At 39.2% G+C, this 27,659-nt stretch overlaps 1 protein-coding gene across 2 annotated transcripts in view; it reads left to right on the forward strand.

The window, feature by feature from the left end:
• LOC124805278 (DNA repair protein complementing XP-C cells homolog) overlaps nucleotides 1–27,659 on the forward strand; it is a 134,814-nt gene that overhangs the window by 11,594 nt on the left and 95,561 nt on the right. The window contains exon 3 of one of the 2 annotated variants that reach the window (XM_047265790.1): nucleotides 524–604. The exons of the other annotated variant lie outside the window; for it this stretch is intronic. Coding sequence (XP_047121746.1) covers nucleotides 524–604 — 81 coding nt within the window. The remainder of the gene's footprint in view (nucleotides 1–523; nucleotides 605–27,659) is intronic. 2 annotated transcript variants of the gene reach the window in all.

Here is a 27,659-nt window from a genome sequence, read left to right on the forward strand (position 1 = left end):
TGAGTAATTACTACAAATAAAAGCACTGTTTCATTATGATACGCGATAGATTCATAATTAACTAGCTTAATTGATGTGTACTAACAGATATGTATTTTTTAACAGGAGGTACAAAGGATTAAAAATCGAGCCTTGACTTTCGTTGGTGTGTGAGAAGATTGTGATCACTTCCAGGCATAAAATTATTACGTTTCTTTAACCGTCTTTCCGTGATCTTAATATGCATGAAATAAATGAAATGCAAGAAATTCTTAGCAATGTGTAACAAATGTGTGCTACTTACGCAGGTACAACATGCAATCATTAAAATAATCGTTTTTGCGTGATTTACTTACGCAGGTACAACATGCAATCATTAACATAATCGTTTTTGCGTGATTAGTGGGTAGTGTATTGTAGAGAAACGGGAATGTTATAATTTGTATAATATTTCATTAATGTAAAACACCTCGCTTTTACAGGAACATTTCGACGATTTCCACATCAGTTCTGTATTACTTGTCGCTTTTGTTTATTATCATAGATCCTTCAAGCACTGTGTCATCACCACCCAGAAAGAGAGATCATTTCAAGGAATGGAGGAACCACAGATCATCTGCAGCAGGTGATGTAGATCTCTACATTTTAATGCATCCCGGAGATGATGATGACATCTTAAAGTTGTGAAGCAGACATCAAACAAATCTGCTAGGCCTGCTGCAGCTGCAAGACGTATTTTATGTATCCCAGCTGCAAGCACACGTAGTGAAAGGTGCTTTAGTAAAGCCGGCATGTTGTGTGTGTGTGTGTGTGTGTGTGTGTGTGTGTGTGTGTGTGTGTGTGTTTGTGTGTGTGTTTGTGTGTGTGTGTGTGTGTGTGTGTGTGTGAAAGAGAGAGAGAGAGAGGCGTTGGATTCGTACAGTACAGTGCAGCAGACCGAGGCGAGGTGAGACGTCAACTGTGACCAGTCATGATCGGTTATCCATGTGTCCAGAATCCGGACAACAGACATGGGGCAAGTACGTGACCGAGCCGAGTCGTGTGGGGCCGTACAGGAGCGGCTTGGTCCCCCTGTCAACAGGCGAGCTGTGACCGGTCAAACACTGAGTGCTGCAGCACTGTAGTAGTATCTGTTCCCAAAAGAACAGTTACCGTTGATGACCATGCAGCTTCGCTAGAATGAAATGATAATTAAATGGACACCCTAGCTACAAACAGGCATTGATATACCTCATTGCTGACATGTTAAAAATGTGTACCCCGACCAGGATTCGAACCCGGGATCTCCTGCTTACATGGCAGACACTCTGTCCATCTGAGCCACCGAGGGCACAGAGGGTAGTGCACCTGCAGGGACTTATCCCTTGCACAGATGGCTAGAGTGTCTGCCATGTAAGCAGGAGGTCCTGGGTTCGAGTCCCGGTCGGGGCACAAATTTTCAACATGTCCCCAATGAAGTATATCAACACCTGTTTGCAGATAGGGTTTCCATTTAATTATCATGTCATTCTAGCGAAGCTGCATGTCATCAACAGTAACTGTTCTTTCGGGAATAGATACTACCTTCGTATATAGTTAAAATATGGCTTCCTGGCCATTGATCTTGTGCGAACGCACACGCGTTGCCCGAACTCGTACGGAACTTGGTAGATTAATCTGCCACGAGTAATGAGTATGATGGGCAAATATCTATTAGGCGCACTACGAATGTATTGGTGTGGACATGTTAGGAATGTGGGTCTTATGGGGAGCGTGCAAGGGATAAGTCCCTGCAGACGCACTATCCTCTGTGCCCTCGGTGGCTCAGATGGATAGAGCGTCTGCCATGTAAGCAGGAGATCCTGGTTTCAAGTCCCGGTCGGGGCATACATTTTCAACATGTCCCCAATGAAGTATATCAACGCCTGTTTGCAGCTAGGGTGTCCATTTAATTATCATTTCATTCTAGCGAAGCTGCATGGTTCTCAACGGTAACTGTTCTTTCAGGAACAAATACTACCTTCGTATATAGTCAATCAAAGTGGTCTTCGGTGTGGTGATTCATTCGAACAACATAGCTTTACTGGGTGTGGTCATATTATATGTGGTATAAACTGTCATTGCTCTCTTCTGATATGAGATTCTATTCACGCATCCAGTTGTAGAGGAATCTACAGTTTAACATGGAACCCAGTACACATTTTCTCATATAGGCTCTAGGTATAAAGCATTGCCATAACTGAAATTCACTCTTCGGTGACAGAACTGTGGATCGTATTCCTGACCTTAAAATTTTAGAGTGATATTTTCCTGTACAATTATAAAGTCACATGTAGACGTACTTGTTATCCAGAGTAATTGCAGATATCTTGTCTATAGTACTAGTATTCACAACATTTTGTGTACGCAGAGCACTAGTGTGGTATTATGCAGAGCTACTATAGCGTTACTTGCTCACTTCTGTTGTTGAAAAGACCAGTACTACATTAAAGCAAGTCATTATCATTGGAAACTTCCATTTACAGTTCACTGTATTGAAACTACTTATGGGAAATGAAATGTCCATTTTACATTTCAACAGTAAGAACCTCTCATATTGTACCACTGTTCTGCTTTTGACATTTAAAGCATTAAAGGAATATGTTTTATTCCTTTTATATAGGCGAGTGGGCAGTAGCTGCAAGCAGTGTAATTGTGCTCTTAAATATGTTTCAAAATCACAGTCAACAGAGAACAAGAAGAGGTAGTAAAATAAGTTCCTAAAAGGAGTAAGTAGTTATACACGTTATGAAAAGCTGTCATCAACCCAAAGCTTGGTTCAGACCTAAGATATATGCTCCATTTGTGTAAAGTCTGCTCTTGCTTGTTTCTGAACTACGGATAAACTTTTCAAGAATCCAGCCAGTTATAGGAGCCTAGAATGTTCCATGCTTAGCTATTTTCGTGTTCTATAGATCTTGTTTGTGATATTTATCATATAGTATTTGTCGCATGAGTTAACAAAAGTAATACATGGTCACTGTGAGTATATGGCATCGAGCAGGCTATCAGTATTGATTTGTTGTTGTAGCTATTGGTTTTGAAAAACTCTGGTGTGTTGGAACCTATGTTACCATCAATAGCTTATTATTGTGCATGCTTAATAGGTGTCATGGGAGGACGTGTGTTTACGTTCGACTGTATTTGTTACATGAAATGCCTTTATCTCAGTCTACATTACCAGAGGCCTTTACTTGAGATCTCTCTCTCTCTCTCTCTCAAATTCAACTCTGATGTTCATTAAAAATTATGTATATTGGAGGAGGTAATATGTTTTATCAATTCATATTAGAACACTGGCTCTGCTGAGTTTTGAGAGTGAAGTTCTTTGTACTGTACAATAAGTTACTTGTATCCGTTTCTCTGTGACATTTGTTTTCCATTTGTATGCTGTTCCCTCACAGACTAAGCAGACCCGTGACAAAAGTTGCAACTTTTCAGTTCATTCTCACTGACTTTAAGTTCATGTGGAACATGAGCTAAACTGTGATCTTGCAATAGGAATGAATCCTGCACATATATTCTACCGTATCTTCCTTCGCCGTCGTGGTTACCGTGAGACACCGTTATACCAAGAGGAAAGGCGCGTCGATCTTAGAGCATGAGATATGATGACCTTAAGCCATAGACAACACACAACGGTCGCGGTAGCACCTGATTCCAGAATAGCTGCAGTAGTTAAGATCTACGAACTATCCCCTGTTGACCAGGTCCCCAAAACTTAACTCGTAACGAGATCCCTTCAAAGCAAATTGTCATAACGATCGTCTATAAAGGCTTCGTACAACGAGAGTACATGTTACGGTTTATGGAATAATAACAGATACGACCAAACTGTCTTGTCTCTTCTGCTTTATTTAACATAACTTCGTTCACAGTTTCATTTCGCATTCACCATTCATTCACCGAAACCCTTTGATGAACAGTTTTGGTTGCATAACACCAACAGTCAATGATAATGATACAGCTTTTCTCCTTCTTATAAATTGAAGCCCGCTCTCCGTGATATAATAAAAAAAAAACGGTCTCAATACCGCGTGCCTCGTGAGACGCGAATAGACTTATCCTGGAATTGACCGCCCTGTAGGTGTACTCAATTTAATGACCACACTTCACTGTCCGCTATTTCGCGTAACTGAATGTCCATTTGTTAGTCTGATTATACACTGTAGCTATTTAAAATTCGTCCCTATATTTTTCACAACGCACAATTAGCACTTCGTTACTGGTTTTCTTTTTTTTTCTAAGAGTAAACGGAAAAAAAGACGCCGTATCATCAGCTTAGTCGATATAAAGCAAAACACCTTAATATGCCCAATTTTACCTCTTCTTAAAGGATCGGCTACCTTACTCATTAATTTATTACATATTATTTCCAATAACGCTAAACAGGTATCGCCGTTATATTTTAATTGTATTCAAAAGCATGTTACTACTATTATGACCGACCAAATCGTAACAAATCGCGCGGCGTGCGTTTTTAACGATAACTTTACGCTATTCAAGTTCCGTTACAGCTGTCTTGACTCGTAATGTTACACGGCCCCCCAGACTGTGATGTCTTGAAGAGGGTTCCAGACAGAACAGGAAATTTTTTTTTTTTTTGTACTGTGACAGGAGAGGGTATTTGTTTCGGCGAATACACTCACTCTCAGATTCACTCAACAAGTCAGTACATACATTCTACAATATTTAAGTTGAGTTAATGGGCCTAGACAAAATGCCCTTAACTAAATTCCACATTTGTTTATAGGTTGTCTTAGAAGCACTTCGCACTAATCACTTCATATTCACATCACATTTTTTTTTTTTTCTTGGATGAAGCCCTCAGTTCTTCAACCGACTGTGCAAGGCAGGGATCACAGCCGGGTTCGATGATTGGCATCCTAGGCCAAAACCCTTATCAGGCCACTTGTTTAACCAGAGAGGATTTGGTCCTTTTCTTTTCCTGTTAATTCCACTTTTAAATCATCCATCCTCGCTGTTCGGTGAGAGGATAAATCGTATTTCAGCGTCGTCATTGTTGCTGATACCAAGAAGGTATCTCATGGAAATCGTCGGTACATTCTTTAATTTTCTTTGTAAGTTAGTATAAGTACGTATTTATCCATTAGTGCTTTTATTTAGTCCACTGAGTGTAGTCTTGGTATCATTCAGTGTTTCTTGAATCTATATTTTGCTCATTATTGATAATACTTCTTCAGGTCTATGTGAGGGAACAAGCCTTTAATTACATCAGTATCACAATCTGCCAGGAGGTAGCTCCCTTCATGAGGTATTTTCATTATTTTATATGGACCTGTATATAAATATTGCCATTTCTTATTCAGTCTTTTCCTGGTTGATGCTTTTGGGTGATTTCTCAATAAAATTTCTTCCCCTACATCATATGTGACTACTTTCTTCACATTTTTATCAAAACGGGTTTTTCTCAATTGTGCTTGATGCTTCAGGTTTTCGTAGACCTTCTTCACCATATCTTCTTTCTTGGTAATCTTTTGTTCTATTGCAGGTAATTTCTTCATCCATTCTTGCACAATACTTTCACCAAATACTATTTGGTTAGGTGAATAACCTGTCGATAAGTGTGGTAAGTCATTATACACTTTCTCAAATTCATAAATCCAATCGATCCATTTATAATGTTGTTTGCGTATGTACGTCCGTAAAAATCGGTTCAACTCTCGGAAGATTCTTTCAACCGGATTTCCACAAGGGTAAAATCTTGAGATGTAAATGTGCTGGATTCCTTGTTCTTTCATAGTGTCTCTCCATACTTTGCTTGTATAATAAGCAGCGTTGTCTGTCAAGATCATTATAGGTTTGCCAAGCTCAGTTATATAGTTGTTGATAAATTTGCGTAACATGGGTCGAACGTGGAGATTTTTCAAAGGATATAATTTCACATATTTTGAAAAGAGATCATAGAAAGCCAATACATATTTGAACCGTCCACGTGTCATGGGACATGGCCCACAGACGTCACATGACACCAACATTAAAGGTTGTTGTGGGATGATAGGATGTAATTCTATCTTCCGACAATAGTTTATGAGTTTCGCCTTCTGACATATTTTGCACTTCTTAATAATATTTGTAGCTATACGTCCCAAATTTGGATGATAGCAGTATTGTGCTATTTTGGCTGTACATTTAGCGGCACCAAAATGACCCCAATTCAAGTGAGTGTACCATACTAGTGATTCTAAATATTTATTTGGAACACAAACTTTCCAAACATCTTCTTCGTCCTTCCTCCGATACAGTATTCCGGATTTTAATTGATACTGTTCTTGAGAGTGACTTAGCGTTTTGCTTTCAACAGCATGCCTAATGGCTTTCCACAACTTATCATCTTCTTGCAGTTGTGGAAGACTTCGAGATAGCTGTGAAATCTGCCTCTCACAATATTGCCTTGATAAATTCATGACTTTAAAGTCAATAGTCCGTTCTTCACACTCGTCAGCATTCTTTCTTTTCGGTAATCTTGAAAGAGCATCGGCTATGATGTTGTCTTTCCCTCTGATGTATTTGAGCATAATATCATATTCTTGCAGTAGCAAGGCCCACCGGGTTAAACGTGAATGGAACATCCTTCCTGTTAAAATAAAAGATAAAGCTTTGTGGTCGCAGAATACAATGATCTTCTTTCCATATACAAAATAGCGAAACTTTCTAAGTGACCAGACCACGGCCAGTACTTCCAATTCAGTAGTACAATATGCACGTTCACAGTTAGAGAGTGTTCTGCTGGCAAACCCAATTATCTTGATGGTACTGATATCTTCTGGATTGTCCATCTGGAAAAGAGTGGCACCCAATCCTGTTTCAGAAGCATCCGCAGCAATATAAAAATCTTGATCAAGTCTTGGATGATGTAACAGTGGAGCATTAGTCAAAGCATTGCGGATGTTATCAAAAGCTTGCGTGCATTCGGAATTCCACTCCCACATGACATTTTTTCTTAACAGCCGTAACAAACAGTCTTGGCTTCCTAACTGATTGGGTAAAAATCGTCGAAAAAATGAAACTAAGCCGATAAATGACTTAAATTCCGTTCTATTCTTTGGATAAGCACATCTGTTAATCGCATCCATCTTTTTAGGATTTGGTTTTATCCCTTCAGGAGTGATTATATGTCCAAGAAATTTCAATTGGTTATGAGCAAACTTGGAATTGCTCAAATTTACAGTAACTCCGTATTCCAAAAATTTCGCAAAAACTCTTCTTAATAAGTCCAAATGTTCCTCCCAAGTTTCAGAAGCAATTAGCAAATCATCCACATATAAAGTAACTTCATTCAAAAGGTCTCTGCCCAGTACGGTATCTAATGCCGATATGAAAACACCACCGCTTATTTTCAACCCAAATGGCATGACAGTAAACTGGTAACTTCGGCCCAGAAAAACGAATGCAGTATATTTTCTAGATTCTTTTGATATTCTAGTTTGCCAATATGAACTACGCATATCCGAAGAAGTTAAGAAGCGGGCACCATAAAACTTTTGTACTAACTCTTCTAGGTTCTCCGGTCGCGTTTGTACAGGTATAATGATCTTATTGATCTCTCTGGCATCCAACACCAATCTGATGTCACCATTGGGTTTAATTACCGCCACAAGAGGGTTACAATATTCAGAATCTGAGGGCTCAATAATACCCCATTCTAACATTTTATTGATTTCCTTTCTGACTACTTCTTTCTTTGTCCATGGGATAGAATAGGAAGTACGACAAAAGGGTTTATGTGCATACGTCTTTATATGGTATTCAAAGTCTTTTATTATACCCGGACGTTTACTAAAAATTGACTGATATGCTTCCAACAAGTAGTACAGTTCATCCCTTTGGATAACAGATAAATATTCTGATTCTAACACCTTTTCCTGCAATGACATTTTATCCATCATTTCTTCAGAACATTCAATAAGGCATATATCATACACATTTTCATCATCAATACTGACATATTTTACCATTAGATTCATACACAATTGATTTGGAATTACTCGGCCCTTTCTCAGGGTGGCTGTCAAAACATTACCATTGGAATTAAATATACATTCACCTTTCTCTAAATTAATGATTGCACCAGTCTCACATAAAAAATCCAAACCCCAGATACATGGTACTGTCATTTTAGGAACAACCAGGAATGTACTTTCTATTTGAGCCCCCTGTATTGTAACGTCAACACGTACCTGTTTCACAACTTTTTGCATTTTTGCGCTGAACGCGCCAGACACGGTACATCCTGTGATAGGAAAAGTGGGCATTTTTACCCCTCGGCTTATCTGTTTTAAACAGTCCAACGTCATGACACTAATAGTTGCTCCAGTATCAATTAATATTTCAACATCAACATTATTTATACTTGTTGGAATTATTGCCTGTAAAATTTGTCCACATTTATTAGAAACTTCAGGTTTTTCTTCAATTAATTCATTCCTTATATCCTGATCATTATTGTACCTTAATACTCTCAGTTCAAATTGATGCCTGCCTTCCTTCTCCTGTCCAGTCATCCTAGGAAGGCATTTGGTGACTGGTATTAGTTTAATCTATCTCGTTGAGTCATCGGTGGGGGTTCATGAACTTCCACAATCCGTACAGTATGATCCGAGTTATGGTATTCACCCCGTCGCACATTGGAGGCTCCTTCGCCCATTGGTATAACTCCTTGTGCTGGATGAGGACTCGAGGCATTTGCTCCATCCTGCCGATGAACATTATGCTTCGAATTATCTTCCCAAGGTCGAATGCAATTGGGTTCATCACTTGGGTACCTGTTACTCTTATTAATATCACTACTATGCACATTCACATCACCATATCGAGGTTTACCTCTAGCACAGTAAGTATCTCTTCTATATTTATTACAATCATTGTTTTTATTGCAACCATAGGATGAAGATTGTCCACGCTCCTGTGATGCGGGTTTGACCTGGTTTTCGGTATTATTATTATCATACGTTAAATTATTATTATTATTATTCGTATTACTATGAGTGTGAGTCGACATTTGATTACTACTCATTTGTCTTGCGTCTTCCATAATCATATCTATAGAGTCAATCACCGACAAGAATTGTTCTACGTCGTGGTCAGGAACATTTATTAACTTTTCATGTATATTTATGGGCAACCTTCCCTTCAAAATTCTGATCACTTCCTTGTGAGAAATTGGATCACTCCAATAACGTGTCTTATTTATGTACTTTTCAAAATATTGCCTTAAAGTACTCCTTTTACTGTTAAAATACTCAGGTTGGTAAACCTCTTTTCTTAATTTCTCTTGTTTACTCGACGACCAGTATTTAGTCAAAAAAAGTTGTTCAAACTCAGCGCAAGTATGGCAACTTTCACTTACTTCGGCGGCCCATAATGCGGCTTCTCCGGTAATTTTGGATACTATAAATTGAAGTCGGTCATGTTCTGACCAGCTACGCGGAAATATTCTTTTGAAATTATTGATAACTATTTTCGGATGCAGGTTGTTCTTTTCAGTGGAGAATGTTGGGAATTGTCTACTTTTAAAAATGCTGTTCTCCACCTTTAAAGAAGACAAATATCCTCGCTGACCAAAAGAATCATCATCTTTACCAACCGAATCATCAACTTCCCAATGCAAATTTTCACCACAATTGTACTTCGTATTATCACATGTTCGGTTGTTTTTCGACCTATTCTCCGAACGTTCGTCCTCTGTCAACAAATTTTGTGATGACTTTTGTTCTAACTCCGCCAATTTATGATTGGTTTCCTTTTGCCATTTAGGTAACTCATCAACTATTTTGTCTTTTATTTTCTGAAATTCGCTAGTGAAGAGCTTAATTAATTTATCATTTCTACTTAGGTGCTCATTGATATTTTCATTTGGCTAGGATCCAATAGTAGTCTTAACCTTGTCTACAATTTCATTTCCTTTTATTTCTATCCATTCAGATAGATCTTCGTCAAGTCTTTTAGTTTGATCTACTAAATACTTGTCAATCCCCTTACGAGCATTGGACTCAAACTCGACTATTTGTTTCGAAAGCTCTTCTATCTGTGCGCTAGCATTGAAACAGCTGCTTTCACACTTAACCATCCTATTGGACAAGCCATCATAACTCTTCGAAACTACCTCATATTTCTTTTCTACTTCATGAAGTTTTCCCATTAAATTATTATATTGCCTTTCTAAGGTGTTAGAAAACTCTACATCTAGTTCTCCAAATTTCGCATTTAATTGAGTCTCCCAGTCCGCCTTTAATTCTTTCTTAGTATTTTCCAGTTTATAATCAAAGGTGTTCAGTTTACTTTCCAAAGAATCCATTTTAACTTCTAATGAACCAAATTTGGCCTCAAATTTTTCATTTAACTTTTGATTGTCCTCTTTTAATTGCTTATTATCTTTTTCTAGTGAACCAAGTCTTCCATTCATTACACCCATTTGAGTATTTATTGATACCAGCATATCAAACATTTTTTGATTAATATTTCCATTTTGAGGATCAACTTGCTGATCTACTTCCGAAACCTCAAGATCTTTATGTTCTCCCACGCTGCTTACGTTACTTATCATTGTATTTGAATCTCCTAACGGCTCTAAATCAATAACTGTATTATTATCTATACATGTCTCCTGTCCCACATTGAGCTCATGGGATGCATCATCCCTATCCTCTTCACTTTTCTCACTCTCTCCACTCATTACTCTACTCAACTGCACATTATCATGTATTCTTTTCGTTCGTTTTGACATGATTATTCACTACCAAGACATACACTTATTTTCACTATGTATTTATATATATTTATCTACCGAAATCACAGGTCTCAACTTCCCTTTTTTTATAATTATACAGTTATTTTAATCATACCTGGTAGTATCGCTCACTTTTAGCGATTATTGAAGAATACCTCTTTCATTGGACAGACTCACTGGCTGCTACAATATTTTCCAACTCTAGGGTTCGTGAATCCGGATGACACTCGACTCGATGCAGCAATCCTCCTCGATCGAGCCGCACGTTGTGGCGCCACTTCTACCGTATCTTCCTTCGCCGTCGGCGTTGTCGTGGTTACCGTGAGACACCGTTATACCAAGAGGAAAGGCGCGTCGATCTTAGAGCATGAGATATGATGACCTTAAGCCATAGACAACAACACGGTCACGGTAGCACCTGATTCCAGAATAGCTGCAGTAGTTAAGATCTACGAACTATCCCCTGTTGACCAGGTTCCCAAAACTTAACTCGTAACGAGATCCCTTCAAAGCAAATTGTCATAACGATCGTCTATAAAGGCTTCGTACAACGAGAGTACATGTTACGGTTTATGGAATAATAACAGATACGACCAAACTGTCTTGTCTCTTCTGCTTTATTTAACATAACTTCGTTCACAGTTTCATTTCGCATTCACCACTCATTCACCGAAACCCTTTGATGAACAGTTTTGGTTGCATAACACCAACAGTCAATGATAATGATACAGCTTTTCTCCTTCTTATAAATTGAAACCCGCTCTCCGTGATATAATAAAAAAAAACAGTCTCAATACCGCGTGCCTTGTGAGACGCGAATAGACTTATCCTGGAATTGACCGCCCTGTAGGTGTACTCAATTTAATGATCACACTTCACTGTCCGCTATTTCGCGTAACTGAATGTCCATTTGTTAGTCTGATTATACACTGTAGCTATTTAAAATTCGTCCCTATATTTTTCACAACGCACAATTAGCACTTCGTTACTGGTTTTCTTTTTTTTTTTTCCTAAGAGTAAACGGAAAAAAAGACGCCGTATCATCAGCTTAGTCGATATAAAGCAAAACACCTTAATATGCCCAATTTTACCTCTTCTTAAAGGATCGGCTACTTACTGATTAATTTATTACATATTATTTCCAATAACGCTAAACAGGTATCGCCGTTATATTTTAATGGTGTTCAAAAGCATGTTACTACTATTATGACCGACCAAATCGTAACAAATCGCGCGGCGTGCGTTTTTAACGATAACTTTACGCTATTCAAGTTCCGTTACAGCTGTCTTGACTCGTAATGTTACAATATCATGATGTATGTCGTGAAAACCATGAAAAACCTAAATCCGGGTGATAAGGAACTACAGTCTTAAATTATTTTGTTCAGTTTACACATTGTTAACCACAACCTATTGTGTTATACTTGTACTAACTAATGATAAGACCCCCCCCCCCCCCAAAAAAAAAAAAAAAAAAAAAAAATGTATGCAGTGGGTTTGCTTAGCACAACAATGATACAGGTAGCCATACAATAGTTGCAACCACACTGGAGAGGTGTCTGTGGAGAGATTAGACTAAAATATTGTTCCTGAAAAAACAGCAACTGCCTTTTCAGTGGTTACGGTTGAAACAGTGTGTTGGGTGATAGACTGATATGACCTTGCAACATTAACCATGGTAGTCTCAGTTGTTGGTACTGCAGGCAGCTGAACTTGAAGAGAAACTACAGCTGTTATATTTCCCAGGGATACACAGCTCTAATACTGTATACCTTAATGGTAATATTCCAGAAATAAAGTAGTCCCCATTTGAATCCCCAGGGGGCACCACTCCGGAGGATATCATAGTTAGGAAAACAAATCTGGTATTTTATGGGTCAGAGCTGGAAATGTTAGCAAATTTAAAAAGACAATTTGGTGGGCTGAAGCTAGGACAAATAATGGGAAGTAGTTAACTAAATGTTGTTGCAGAAAGAGAGACCATTAAGAAAGACCAAAATTTAATTGCCATGGGAGACTGCACTTCAGGATTAAGGAAAGCAAGAGAAGGAAAAATAATCGGACAACATGGACTGCAGTAAAGGAATGAAAGGGAAGCCTGGTGGTAGAATTTTGCACAGAGCACAATTTAATCGTTCTTGACAATGGTGAAAGAAGGTTGTATATGTGGAAGAGACCTAGAGACATAAGGTTTCAGAGACAGACATTTAGAAACCAGGTTCTAAACTAGAAATCTTTTTAAATAACAAATGGGGACTTGGACCATAATTTATTGGTCATGAACTACAGATTTAAACTGAAGAAGTTGCAGGAAGATAGGAAAACAAGGAGATGGGTACTGGAGAAACTGAAAGAACCAGTGTTTCTTCAGGCTTTCAATGAGAACATTACACAATGATTGACCTAAGCAGGGGAAACACATACATCAAAGACAGTTGAATAGCTTTGTGAGATGAAATAGTGAAGGCAGCAGGGGATCAAAAAGGCAAAAAGATAAAGCAGAGCAGAAATTCTTGGATAACACACTAGATAGAGTTCTAATGAATGAATATAAAAATTCTCCTGACAAAGTAGGCCAAAGGAAATACAGGCATCTAAAAAAGGAGATGGATGTAAAGTACGAAATGGCAAAACAGTAGTGTCAATACGAGAAGCGTAAAACTGTAAAAAACTGTATGACTGTGGGAAACGTAGATGCCTCATATAGAAAAATTAAAGAAGCCTTTGGAGAAAAGACAAGCCATTGTATGAATATCAAGAGCTCATATGGCAGGAAAGCACTAAACAACAAAGGAAAACAGGAAGGAATATATACTGGGGCAAAAAACTTGAAGTCTATTGTGGACAGAGAAGAGGATGTAGATGAAGATGGATGGGAGATAGGATACCGTGAGAACAACTTTGCAGAGGTCCTAAGTTGAAACAAGACCCCTGGAGTAGATACCATTCCCTCAGAATTATTGAGTTCCTTGACTGAGCCAAGCACAACAAAACTATTCCACCTGGTATGCAACATGTATGACGCAGGTGAAATTAAGTCAGTTCCCACTCCAAAGAAGGTGGTTGCCGACAAGTTTGAATTTTACCAAACCATCAGTTTTGTAAGTCATGGTTGGATGGAATAATGACACATCATATATGCAAGAGAATGGAAAAATTGGTGGAAGCCGACCTTGGAGAACAACAGTTTGGGTTTTGGAGAAATGTAGGAGCATGCAAGGCAGTACCGACTGTATCTTACAAGGTATGCTGGAGAGGGCAAACCTATTTTTATAACTTTGTTGACTGGTCTACAACTTGTGAAATTCTGGAGGTAGCAAGGATAAATCCAGGGACAGATGGGTTCCTTCCAACTTGTATGGAAATCAGGCTGCAGTTGTTTTTGTGGTTGTAGTCTTCAGTCCAAAGACTGGTTTGATACAGCTCTCTCCATGCTACTCTACCCTGTGCAAGCCCCTTCATCTCCAGGTAACTATAGCAGCCTACATCCCTCTGAATGTGCTTAGTGTATTCATCTCTTGTCCCCCTCTACGATTTTTACCCTCCACACTTACCTCCAGTACTAAATTGGTGATCCCTTGATGTCTCAGAATGTGTCCTACCAACTGATCCCTTCTTCTAATTAGGTTGTGCCACAAATTTCTTTTCTCCCAGTTCTATTCATACATCCTCATTAATTACGTGATCTATTCTTCTAATCTTCAGCATTCAGAAGACTTCGTGACACTTAAATCTATACTCACAACAAAAAGGTTCACACAAATGTTGTGCCTATCGCAACTCAGCATATCCTCTATATGGTGAGTAGCAACTTTCCTTCTCTGGTATTGTTAAATTCCAGCCTGGATTTTCCATTGTTTGATTTAAATCTATACTCTGTGTTAATAAATTTCTCTTCCCCAGAAATGCTTGTGTGGCCATCGCCCTTCTACATTTTATATCCACTATACTTTGACCATCATCAGTTATTTTGCTCTCCAAATAGCAAAACTCATCTACTACTTTGCCTTATTTCCTAATTTAATTCCCTCAGCATCACCTGATTTAATTTGACTACATTCCATTATCCTCATATTGCTTTTGTTGATGTTCATCTTACATCCTCCTTTCAAGACATTGTCCATTCTGCTCAGCTGCTCTTCCAAGTCCTTTGCTGTCTCTGGCAGAATTACAGTGTTATCCACAAACCTCAAAGTTTTTATTTTTTCTTCTGGACTTTAATTTCTATTCAAATTTTGTTTCCTTTATTGCTTGCTCAATATACAGATTGAATAACGCTGGGGATAAGCTACAACCCTGTCTCACTTCCTTCTCAACCACTGCTTCCATTTCATGCCCCTCTACTCTTAAAAGTTTCTGTACAAATTGTGTATAGCCTTTTGATCCCTGTATTTGATCCCTACCACCTTCAGAATTTGAAAGAGAGTATTCCAATCAACATTGTCAAAAGCATTCTCTAAGTCTACAAATGCTATAAACCTAGATTTGCATTTCCTTAACCTATCTAATATGAGAAGTCGTAGGGTTAGTATCGCCTCACATGTTCCTACATTTCTCCGGAATCCAAACTGATTTTCCCCCAGGTTGGCTTCTACAAGATTTTCCATTCTTCTGCAAAGAATTCTTTATGGTATTTTGCAACCATGACTTATTAAACTGATTGGTAATATTTACACCTGTCAGCACCTGTGTTCCTTGGAATTGGAATTATTACATACTAATAATATTATAAAAAAGACAGTTGCTGCTCACCTTATAATGGAGAAGCTGAGTCGCAGATACGCACAATGAAAAGACCGTCACAAATAAAGCCAGTAAGGCCTTCATCAAAAATAGACTACACACACACTCACACACACACACACACACACACACACACACACACACAAGGGGGGGGGGGGGCAACTCACACACAAGACTGCAGTCTCAGGCAGCTGAAACCAGAAAGCTTTATTTGTGACAGTCATTTTCGTTGTGCCTATCTGCGACTCAGCATCTCCGCTATAGGGTAGCAGCAACTTTCCTTTTTCATAATATTCTTACATTTCATCCTGGATTTTCCATTGTTTAATTATTATATTTTTCTTGAGATCTGAAGGTATTTTGCCTGTCTCATACATCTTGCTCACAGGATGAACGAGTTTTGCCATAGCTGGCTCTCCCAAGACCATCAATATTTCTAATGGAATTTTGTCTACTCCTGGGGCTTTGTTTCGACTTATGTATGTCAGTATTCTGTCAAATTCGTCACGCAGTATCATACCTCCCATCTCTTCTTCCTCTATGTCCTCTTCCATTTCCATAATATTGCCCTCAAGTACATCTCCCTTTATAGACCTTCTGGAGAGTCCTTCCAGCTTTCTGCTTTCCCTTCTTTGCTTAGGACTGGTTTTCCATTTAAGCTCTTCATGTTAATACCGGTGGTTCTCTTTTCTCCAAAGGTCTCTCTAATTTTCCTTGGGTGGCATCTATCTTTCCCCTACTGATATATGTGTCTAAATCCTTACGTTTGTTCTCTAGCAATTCCTGCTTACCCATTTTGCATTTCCTGTCAATCTCATTTTTTAGACTTTTGTATTCCCTTTCAGCTGTTTCATTTGCTGCATTTTTATATTTTGTCATTTCTTCGATGAAATTCAGAATCTCTTCTGTTACCCAAGGATTTCTACTAGTTCTCATCTTTTTACCTACTTGATCCTTCACTATTTCATCTCTTAAAGCTACCCATTCTTCTTCTATGGTATTCCTTTCCCATGTTCTTGTCAGTCGTTTGCTAGTGCTTCCTCTGAAACTCTCTACAACCTCTAGTTCTTTCAGTTTATCCAGATCCCATCTCATTTAATTCCTACTCTATTGCAGTTTCTTCAGTTTTGATCGACAGCTCATAACTAATAAATTGTAGTCAGAGTCTGGAAATGTCTTGCAATTTAAAATCTGTTTCCAAAATCTCTGTCATACCATTATATAATTTTTTAACCTACTCGTGCATTACCCCTATTTTTTATAACTCTGTATTCACCTGACTAGAAGTTCTGTTCTTTCTGCCACCAAACTTCACTGACTCCCACTATATCTAACTTTAATCTATTGATTTATCTTTTTAAATTTTCTGACCTACCTCCTCAATTAAGGAATCTGACATTCCACGCTCCAATACATAAAATGACAGTTTTGTTTCTCCTGATAACAACACCCTTCTGAGTAGTAATGCCCGGAGATCCGAATGGGGGACTATTTTACCTCTGGAATCATTTACCCTTACGATAGATCTGCGTGCCCTCTTGAAAAATTATGGCTGTAGTTTTGGCTTGCTTTCAGCTGTTCACAGAAATGCTGTTTTGGTTGTTGTTACAAGGCCAGACCAGTCAATCATCCAGACTGTTGCCCCTGCAACTACTGAAAAGGCTGCTGCCCCTCTTCAGGAACCACATGTTTGTCTGGCTTCTCAACAGATACCCCTCTGTTGTGGTTGTACCTACAGTATGGCTATCTGTAGATTAGACTGCAGTTATTACAAGTGAAAGGCATGAAAGGGAAACAGTAGTTGAAAAGGAAGTGAGAGAGTGTTGTAGCCTATCTTTGCAGTTGTATAGTCTGTACACTGAGTAAATAGTAAAGGAAACCAAGGAGAAATTTAGAAAGGAAATTGCAGTTCAGGAAAAATAATAAAAATTTTGAGACTTGTCGACAGCATTGTGATTCTATTAGAAATGGTAAGGGTCTTATAAGAGTAATTGACCAAATGAATACTGCCCTGAAAAGAGGGAATATGGAAAAATTGACAAAAGAAAACAAGGGTAATGCAATGTAGCCAAATTAAATCAGGCGATGTTGGTAATTGAATGAGGAAAATAGGCACCAAAAGTAGTGGACATTATTTGCCTTTTGGGCTACAAAATATCTGATTGTAGCTGAAGTAGAGAACACACAAAATGCAGACTGGCAATAACATTAAAAGAGTTAATGTTAACTGATTCTTCCGTTGCTTGTTGGTAGAACAACATAGTAAATGAAAAGTGCAATATGGTTTATGTTCTACGTGATTAATATATTTTGTTAAATGGTTTTGGCTTACAAGATCACCATCAGACTTTAATTGAAAATCATTGACTGTGATGGCCTTGTAAGTCAGAACACAGTTAAACAAATAAATTGCAATGTTGTACTTTTCATTTTTTAATGAAAGTTTTTATGAAAAAAAATGAGAAAAGTTGTTAGGAAGTCTGACATCATGAGGTGTTGGGTATTCTGCCAGATATCAGTATTGTTCTTGCATGATATTTTGATAACATGACTATCTTCACCAAGTGCTACCTGAAGCTGCTCATTGTGTGAAATGGGTCCAGTACTTACACCTACACTCCTCTCCCTCTATCGGTGGTTCCAGGCATTCTGTCTATGGTCCACTCCCACTAGCAGTATTCTTAGACATTACCACTTTGGTACGGAGTGCCTGTCTGTGACCTGGCATTCCACTTTCTGCCTGCTGCAGTTCCAAGTGTACTCTGTGTGGTCCGTTCCTGCTTAGATGTCCACAGGCATTCCATCTTTGGTCCAGTATGCCAGCCCGAGTGCTCCCACTAGAAGCACTTTGCGATGTTCCATCTTCATTCTGGTGTGCCTGGTGCTGTGTGTGGGGTTTGTTTCTCATGTCCACACCCTTAGTTCTTCTTTTTATGGAGTTCTGCTGCTGCCACAATTGTGTTTTTAGCAACTCCAGTGCAGGATCACAGTATCTACTGAGTTGGTACCCATGGTGACTATTCATCACCTTTATCTTCGTAGACTCTGTTATAATGCTGTCTCAGTATCTGGGAATCTGTGCCAAAACCCTCGTCCCATCATATTTCATGGAATAACGGAGTTCAGTGACTGATTTAGTCGGATGTGCCCACATCTTGCTCTTTGTCTAGATCATGTGACGGCTGGTTGAAGGACCTCCTGAATTTGTTTAGCCATATACCCAGTCTTGCAGAACACTGATCATAGATGCTCTGTTTCGATTGCCAGACTGTCTGTGTCTGACAAGGTGTGTGCTCTGTGGACCAATGTCTTCAGAACTCTGTTCTTCTGCACTGGGTGGTGACAGCTACTGGCTTGCAGGTATAAATCAGTGTGTGTAGGTTTATGATTCATGCTATGGCCAAATGAGCTACTGGCCACCCTTTTCAATTTGCATGGTGAGCTTAATATGCGGCTGGTGTAAGTTCAGGAGTTGCAGAAACTCATTGAGCCTATCCGCAGCAGAAACTTGTTGAGCCTACCCGTAGCATTAAGGCAAATCACAAAGGTATCATAAAAATACCTGAAGAAGTATTTAGAAAATACCTGAAGAAGTATTTAGATTTGTATCTAGTCGTCTCTAATGGCTCCTCTCGAAATCTTTCCATGACCACATTGGCAATCACTGTAGACAGAAGGCTGTCCATGGCTACACCTTCTGTGTGCTTGTAATGTTGGCCCCCACACAGAAAAGAAGTTGAGGTCAGTACATGCCAGGACAGGTCCAGTAGAGCATCATCAAATAGTGCCTCAATGGGGACAACAGCAAAACTCCACAAAAAGAACAACTGAGGGAGTGGACATGGAAAACAAAACCCTGGGTGCAGCAAACTGAAAATGGAACATTGCAGGGCATTTCCAGCAGCAGCAGACTGCAAGGAGAATACCTGGAAGTCCATCAAACCGAAATCAGAATGCCAGTGTGCAGATGTGTGCACTGGACTGAGGAAAAAACACCAGTGCTTGGCCTGGCACACTAGATCAAGGAGGGAATGCCTTAGAACATTTCTAGTGGGAGCGGACCACACCAAACCGAAAACAGAATGCCAGCACTTAGATAGATATATTGGACCAAAGAGGGAACACCTAAGGACACTGCTAACAGAAGTGGACTGCAGATGGAACACCTGGAATTGACGATGGAAGAGAGAGAGCGTAGGTTAAATACTGGACCCCTTCCACTCATTGAGCAGTCTCAGGTAGCACATGATGAAGACAACAAATCACATTGTTGAAATATCATGCAAGAACAATACCGACATCCAGCAGAATACCCAACACCTAAATTTGTCAGCAGATCGACAGAAAAGTCTGAAGAATCGCATATTAGGAAGTCTATTCTGGGGGTATTTGTCTGGGGTATAACCTCACATGTAAGTGAAACATGCAAATGTAAAACAGGTCAGATAGGATGAAACTTTTGATATGTGGTACTACAGAAGAATGCTGAAGATCAAACGGGTAGATCAGATTGGCAGTGAAGAAGCACTGAATCAAATTGCCAAGGGAACAAATTTGTGCCATAATTTGACTCAACGAGGAGATCAGTTGATAGGACAAATTCCGGGACATCAAGGAATCATCAGTCTGGTGGGGGAGGGGGGTTGTGGAGTATGAAAAACATAGATGGAGACCGAGGCATAGCTGCAGTAAGTAGGTTCAAATGGAATCAGATTGCAATTGTTATGCATAGATGAAGATGCTGGCACAGGTTACACTAGTGTCGAGAGCTGCAACAAACCAATCTTTGAGCACAAGGTTACAACAACAACAAAGGTAAGTTAGGCAGCAATGTGAGTTATTAATATTAAATTGAAGCAAAAATAAATAAAAAAGTGTGCCTTGACACCCGGAGATGACAGATGCTGTGTGTGTGTGTGTGTGTGTGTGTGTGTGTGTGTGTGTGTGTGTGAGAGAGAGAGAGAGAGAGAGAGAGAGAGAGAGAGAGAGATATTCTCTGCATCTCAAAGGCTACCCTGCCCAATAGCTGAGTATACTTTTAAATTTGTCTGTCTGCTATTCAATGTGTCCTCTATATGGTGAGTAGCAATATGCCATATTTCACAGTGTTGAAATTGTTACATATGATTGATTAATCTGGTTTTTACAGTATTTATTTGCTTGTAACTGCTTGCTTGAGAGACAGCTGTGTTTTCCAAATGTGTCCCCAGAACAGGACTTCTGGAGCAGTTTTCTGTCTATTATGCGTAGTTGTTTGCTATTCTGAGAGTACTGGAATAAACGAAACCACATTGTGGCAAGAAACTCCTCATCTGCTGCTACAATTCCCAAAGTGCTCTTGCCATCTAAAGTGCAATCCAGCAGACAAGTTGGTGCAGTGCACTTTTCATCCCTTACAAAGATAGGAGGGGAGAAGTTTCTACAAGATACCAGGACACACTTACGCAGCCACCAGGAGCACTTGCCGTATCTGTCTTACTCTTTATTCTGTTCCTCTGTAAGCAATATCACAGACAAGGCAAGGAGAACCATGTCTTCATGTGAGCAAGACTCAGCAGCCTGAAGTGACGGGCGATAACAGCAGTCAGTGGAGACTACAGTGCGACCATATATTCATACTTCTGCCTAAGGTGAGCAGAAGTGGTCCTTACACAGCTAAGCTTCTACATCAACATTTACACTGTGCAGTGCATAGCAGAGGGTGTTGTGTACCTGTACTAGCAATTTTCTTTCCTATTCCACTCCCAATGAAGCAATGGCTTTATTCAAGCCTTATGTGAAATGTACGTTGTCAGCAGTGGAATTGTTCTGCAGTCAGCCTCAAACACTAGTTCCCTAAATTTCCTCAGTGGTACCTCACAAAGCCCATTGTCTTTCCATTAGGAATTCCTATTTGAGTTCATGAAGTGTTTCCATAATGGTTGTGTCCTTGTCAAACCTACCAGTAATAAACCTAGCAGCACACCTTAATTGCTCAAGTTTCCTACTTTAACCTGACCTGGAGGGGATCCCATACACTGAGGAATACTCAAGAATGGGTCACACTAGCGTTCTATACACTGTCTCATGAGTAGATGAGCAACACTTTCCTAGAATTCCCCCACTAAACCAACATTGACAATTCACATTCCCTGCTATTGTCCTTGCATGTTTGTTCCATAACTCTGTAGTGTTATGACTAGATATTTAATCAACACAACTGTGTTTTCGAACGTTATAGGATTGTTTTCCATGTTCATCTGCATGAACTTTCATTTTTCTACATTTAGAGCAGGCTGCCACTCATCAAGTAGAAATTTTGTTTAAGTAATGTTGCATCTTACTAATGTTGCTCAACGATGATACCTTCATCTATCCCACAGCATCAGAAAACAGCCTGAGATTGCTGTTCACCCTGCCTGTCAGATTATTACGTACGTAGAGAATAAGAGTGGTCCTATCACACTTCCCTGGGACACTCCTGATGACACCCTTCGTCTCTGATGAACACTTGCCATCAAGACAACATACTGGGTTCTATTAGTTAAGTTTTCAAGCCACTTACATATCTGGCAACCTATTCCGTATGCTTGTATCTTCGTTAACAGTGTGCATTGGGACACGGTGTCAAACACTTTCCAGAAATCTAGGAATATGGAACATGCTCCTTGCCTCACCCATAGTTTGCAGAATGTCATGCGGGAAAAGGGCAGAATATTGCATGAGCTATGCTTCGGATATGACCTTTTCACATATTGTTTTCTCTTATGACCCGAGTACCCACCAGTGTGTGAAACATGCAGAACACAGGAGTCTATGAGTGTGTTTTATTTTCTGACCTGAGAGCTGGTCTGTCATTTGCACTACCTGCCCACTATTTTAAATGATAACATGAGTGATACAGGTTCTAGGTTTTGTGTATTTTTTGTGTAATTTACATATTAAATCCTGTTAGTTCATTGTTCTTGTTTGGTTTTTTATTTATTTATTTTATTTACACGTTAAGTTCCGTAGGACCAAATTGAGGAGCAAATCTCCAAGGTCATGGAACTTGTCAGTACATGAAATTACAACATAAAAGTAATAACAGATAAAAATAAATGTTTATGAACCCAAAAATGTCAGTCCATAAGTTTAAGTAAACACAGTGAACAATAAGATAAGAACCAGCTTAATCTTTCAAGGAACTCCTCAACAGAGTAGAAGGAGTGACCCATGAAGAAACTCTTCAGTTTTGATTTGAAAGTGCGTGGATTACTGCTAAGATTTTTTAATTACAGTGGTAGCTTATTGAAAATGGATGCAGCGGTATACTGCACACCTTTTTGCACAAGAGTCAAGGAAGTCCGATCCAAATGCAAGTTTGATTTCTGCCGAGTATTAACCGAGTGAAAGCTGCTTATTCTTGGGAATAAACTAATATTGTTAATAAGAAATGACAGTAAGGAATATCTATGTATTGGGAGGCCAATATCAAAATACCCAGACTCATGAACTGGGGTCAACAAGAGGTTCGTGAACTTACTGCCTGTTTCTGAGCCAAAAATATCCTTTTAGAATGGGAAGAGTTACCCCAAAATATAATACCATACAACATAAGTGAATGAAAATAAGCAAAGTAGACTTATTTTTGTGTCAAACTAGCACTCACTCCAAATAGCGTCCGAATAGTAAAAACGGTAGCATTAAGTCTTTGAACAAGATCCTGAATGTGGGCTTTCCACGACAGTTTACTCTCTGTCTGAGCACCTAGAAATTTGAACTGTTCAGTTTCACTAATCATATGCCCATTCTGTGAAATTAAAATGTCAGGTTTTGTTGAATTGTGTGTTAGAAACGGTAAAAATTGAGTCTTACTGTGATTCAGCATTAGTTTATTTTCTATATGCCATGAACTTATGTCATGAACCGCACTATTTGAAATCAAGCCAATGTTGCACAAAACATCCTTTGCTACCAAGCTAGTGTCATCAGCAAACAGAAATATTTTAGTGTTACCCATAAAACTAAAGGGCATATCATTTATATAAATAAGGAACAGGAGTGGCTCCAACATTGATCCCTGGGGCACCCCCCACTTGACAACACCCCACTCAGACCCCACATCACAGCCGTTATCAACATTGTGAATAATGACTTTTTGCTGTCTGTTGTTATAGTAAGAGGTAAAACAGTTGTGAGCTACTCCCCGTATTCCGTAATGGTCCACCTTCTGGAGAAATATTTTGTGATCAACACAATCAAATGCCTTACTTAAATCAAAAAAATATGCCAATCGTTCAAAACCTTTTCTTAAGCCCATCCAGTACCTCACAGAGAAAAGAGAATATAGTATTTTCAGTTGTTAAACGACTTCTAAAGCCGAACTGTACATTCGATATCAGATTGTATGATATGAAATGATCAATTATCCTTACATACACAGCCTTTTCAATAACTTTTGCAAACACTGATGGCATAGAAATAGGTCAAAAATTATCTACATTATCTCTTTCTCTCTTTTTATAAAGCGGCTTTACAACTGAGTACTTGAATCGCTCAGGGAACAGACCATTCCTAAAGGAAGAATTACAGATATGGCTAAATACAGGACTAACATGTACAGCACAGTACTTTAATATTCTGCTAGACACTACATCATAACCATGAGAGTCATTAGTCTTTAATTAGTGACTCAATCTCCCTCTTGTCTATATCACAGAGGAGTATTTTGGACATCAGTCTCGGAAAGGCATTTGCCAAGAAAGTTGTATGATTTCCTGTAGAAACTAAATTTTTATTTAATTCACCAGCAATGCTCATAAAATGATTGTTAAATACTGTACATAACTCTGATTTGTCCATGACAGAAATATTTTTACTACGAACATGTATCGTCGAACTTGTGCTGCTGACCAGGCACTTCCTTCACAACTGACCATATGGTTTTAATTGTATCCTGTGAATTACCTATTCTGTTTGCATGCCACATACTCTTAGCCTTCCTAATAACATTTTTAAGCACCTTACAATATTGTTTGTAATGGGCTACTGTAGCGTGATTACGACTACTTCTAACATTGTGATGTAATTCCTGCTTTGTTCTACAAGATATCCTTATCCCACTAGTCAGCTAGTTTAGCCAATCTTCGGGATTTTGCGTTCTTCTGAACTTCACATGCTTTTTCCGTTGTCTCTGCAACAGCGTTCGGACCTGTTTTGTGTACCATGGGGGATCAGTTCCATCTCTTACCAATTTATAAGGTGTGAATCTCTCAATTGCTGTTGCTATTATGTCTTTGAATTTGAGCCACATCTCGTCTACATTTGCATAGTCAGTTTGGAAGGAATGGAGATTGTCTCTTACAAAGGCTTCTAGTGACACTTTATCCGCTTTTTTAAATAAAATTATTTTGCGTTTGTTTCTGGTGGATTTGGAAGAAACGGTATTGAGCATAGCTACAACGACCTTGTGATCACTAATCCCTGTATCAGTCATGATCCTCTCTATTAGCTCTGGATTGTTTGTGGCTAAGAGGTCAAGTGTGTTTTCGCAACCATTTATAATTCGCGTGGGTTCGTGGACTAACTGCTCGAAAAATTTTCGGAGAAAGCATTTAGGACAATCTCGGAAGATGTTTTCTGCCTACCACCGGTTTTGAACAAGTATTTTTGCCAACATATCGAGGGAAGGTTGAAGTCCCCACCAACTATAACCGTATGAATGGGGTATTTATTTGTTACGAGATTCAAATTTTCTCTGAACTGTTCAGCAACTATATCATTGGAATCTGGGGGTCGGTAGAAGGAGCCAATTATTAACTTAGTTCGGCTGTTAAGTATAACCTCCACCCATACCAATTTGCACGGAGTATCTACTTAGACTTCACTACGAGATAAACCACTACTGACAGACACAAACACTCCACCACCAATTCTGCCTAATCTGTCTTTCCTGAACACCGTCTGAGACTTCGTAAAAATTTCTGCAGAACTTATTTCAGGCTTTAGCCAGCTTTCTGTACCTATAACAATTTCAGCTTGTGTGCTTTCTATTAGCGCTTGAAGCTCAGGGACTTTCCCAGCACAACTACAACAGTTTACAACTACAACTCCGACTGTTCCTTGATCCAAGCACGTCCTGTATTTGCCATTCACCCTTTGAGATTGCAGCCCACCCCGTACTTTCCCGAGGCCTTCTAACCTAAAAAACTGCCGAGTCCATGCCACACAGCCTCTGCTACCCGTGTAGCTGCCAGCTGAGTGTAGTGAACTCCTGACCCATTCAGCGGAACCCGAAACCCCACCACCCTATGGCGCAAGTCAAGGAATCTGCAGCCAACATGGTCGCAAAACTGTCTGAGCCTCTGATTCAGACCCTCCATCCAGCTCTGCTCCAAAGATCCGCAGTCAGTTCTGTCAACAGTGCTGCAAATGGTGAGTTCTGCCTTCATCTCGTAAGCAAGACTGGCAGCCTTCACCAAATCAGATAGCCGCTGGAATCCAGAGAGAATTTCCTCAAATCCAAAGCGACACACGTCATTAGTGCCGACATGTGCCACCACCTGCAGCTGGCTGCACCCTGTGCTCTTCATGGCATCCGGAAGGACCCTTTCCACATCAGGAATGACTCCACCCGGAATGCACACGGAGTGCACACTGGATTTCTTCCCCTCCTTAGCCGCCATATCCCTAAGGGGATGAATGGACTAAGGAATATGATCACAAAATTTGAAGAAGCAGGTGAATTAGGTGTTGCACCAGAAGAGTGAGGCAGCCCATTGTCATGGCAGTTATTCATGAAGTTGTTGTAGCTATAGACAACTGTGTAGAAAGTGCTTCAGATTCTGAAGCCAGGTGTCACGGAAACTGCCTGTCTTCTGGTCAGCTATTCAAAAGCTTCTGCAGCACATTTTACACAAGATTCAGAATGTGCAGCAAATGAAGCCACAAGATAGGCTACAACACTGTGACTTCGCTCTTTATTTTTTGGCATGTATGGGAATGGATGACATGTGGTCGGGAAATATCCTTTGGATAGATGAGGCACATTTTACTCTGCATGGTGCCATGAATGCAGAGCACTGTCACATATTGGGTTCTATTCTGTCACATGTTGTGCAGAAATGTCCACTGCACTCACCTTATATGAACATGTACTGTGATTTCAAAAGCTTGTTCATTCTCAATTATTATTATTATTTCTTTCTTTTCTCAGGCGTTATGTCTGGTCAAAAATGAAAAGTGACGCAGACCTTGATCAAGCGTGACTTAACAGTACGGTATATGTTACATTGCATTTAGGAACTTTCGGGTAATTGAACATGTATCAATAATTACGGATTTCTGTAGTTGTATATATAAGTTTGGATGTAGCTGTATTGCATTGATGTACTGGTGGATATTGTGTGGTATGACTCCTGTAGTTGATAGTATAATTGTTATAATGTCAACTTTATCCTGATGCCACATGTCCTTGACTTCCTCAGCCAGTTGGATGTATTTTTCAATTTTTCTCCTGTTTTCTTTTGTATATTTGTTTTATTGGGTATGGATATTTCGATTAGTTGTGTTAATTTCTTCTTTTTATTGGTGAGTATGATGTCAGGTTTGTTATGTGGTGTATCTGTTATAATGGTTCTGTTCAGTATGATTTGTATTCATCATTCTCCAGTACATTTTGTGGTGCATACTTGTATGTGGGACCATGTTGTTTTATAAGTTTATGTTGTAAGGCAAGCTGTTGATGTATTAGTTTTGCTACATTGTCATGTCTTCTGGGGTATTCTGTATTTGCTAGTATTGTACATTCGCTTGTGATGTGATCTACTGTTTCTATTTGTTGTTTGCAAAGTCTGCATTTATCTGTTGTGGTATTGGGATCTTTAATAATATGCTTGCTGTAATATCTGGTGTTTATTGTTTGATCCTGTATTGCAATCATTAATCCTTCCGTCTCACTGTATATATTGCCTTTTCTTAGCCATGTGTTGGATGCGTCTTGATCGATGTGTGGCTGTGTTAGATGATACGGGTGCTTGCCATGTAGTGTTTTCTTTTTCCAATTTACTTTCTTTGTAATTGTTGATGTTTTGTGATCTAGAGAGTTGTAGAATTGGTTACGAAATTGCATTCGTGTAGCCGATGTATTTATATGAGTGATTGCTTTGTGTATTTTGCTAGTTTCTGCTCGTTCTAGAAAGAATTTTCT

Source organism: Schistocerca piceifrons, chromosome 7 (assembly GCF_021461385.2).
Source record: "Schistocerca piceifrons isolate TAMUIC-IGC-003096 chromosome 7, iqSchPice1.1, whole genome shotgun sequence".
NCBI classification, from domain to species: Eukaryota; Metazoa; Arthropoda; class Insecta; order Orthoptera; family Acrididae; genus Schistocerca; species Schistocerca piceifrons.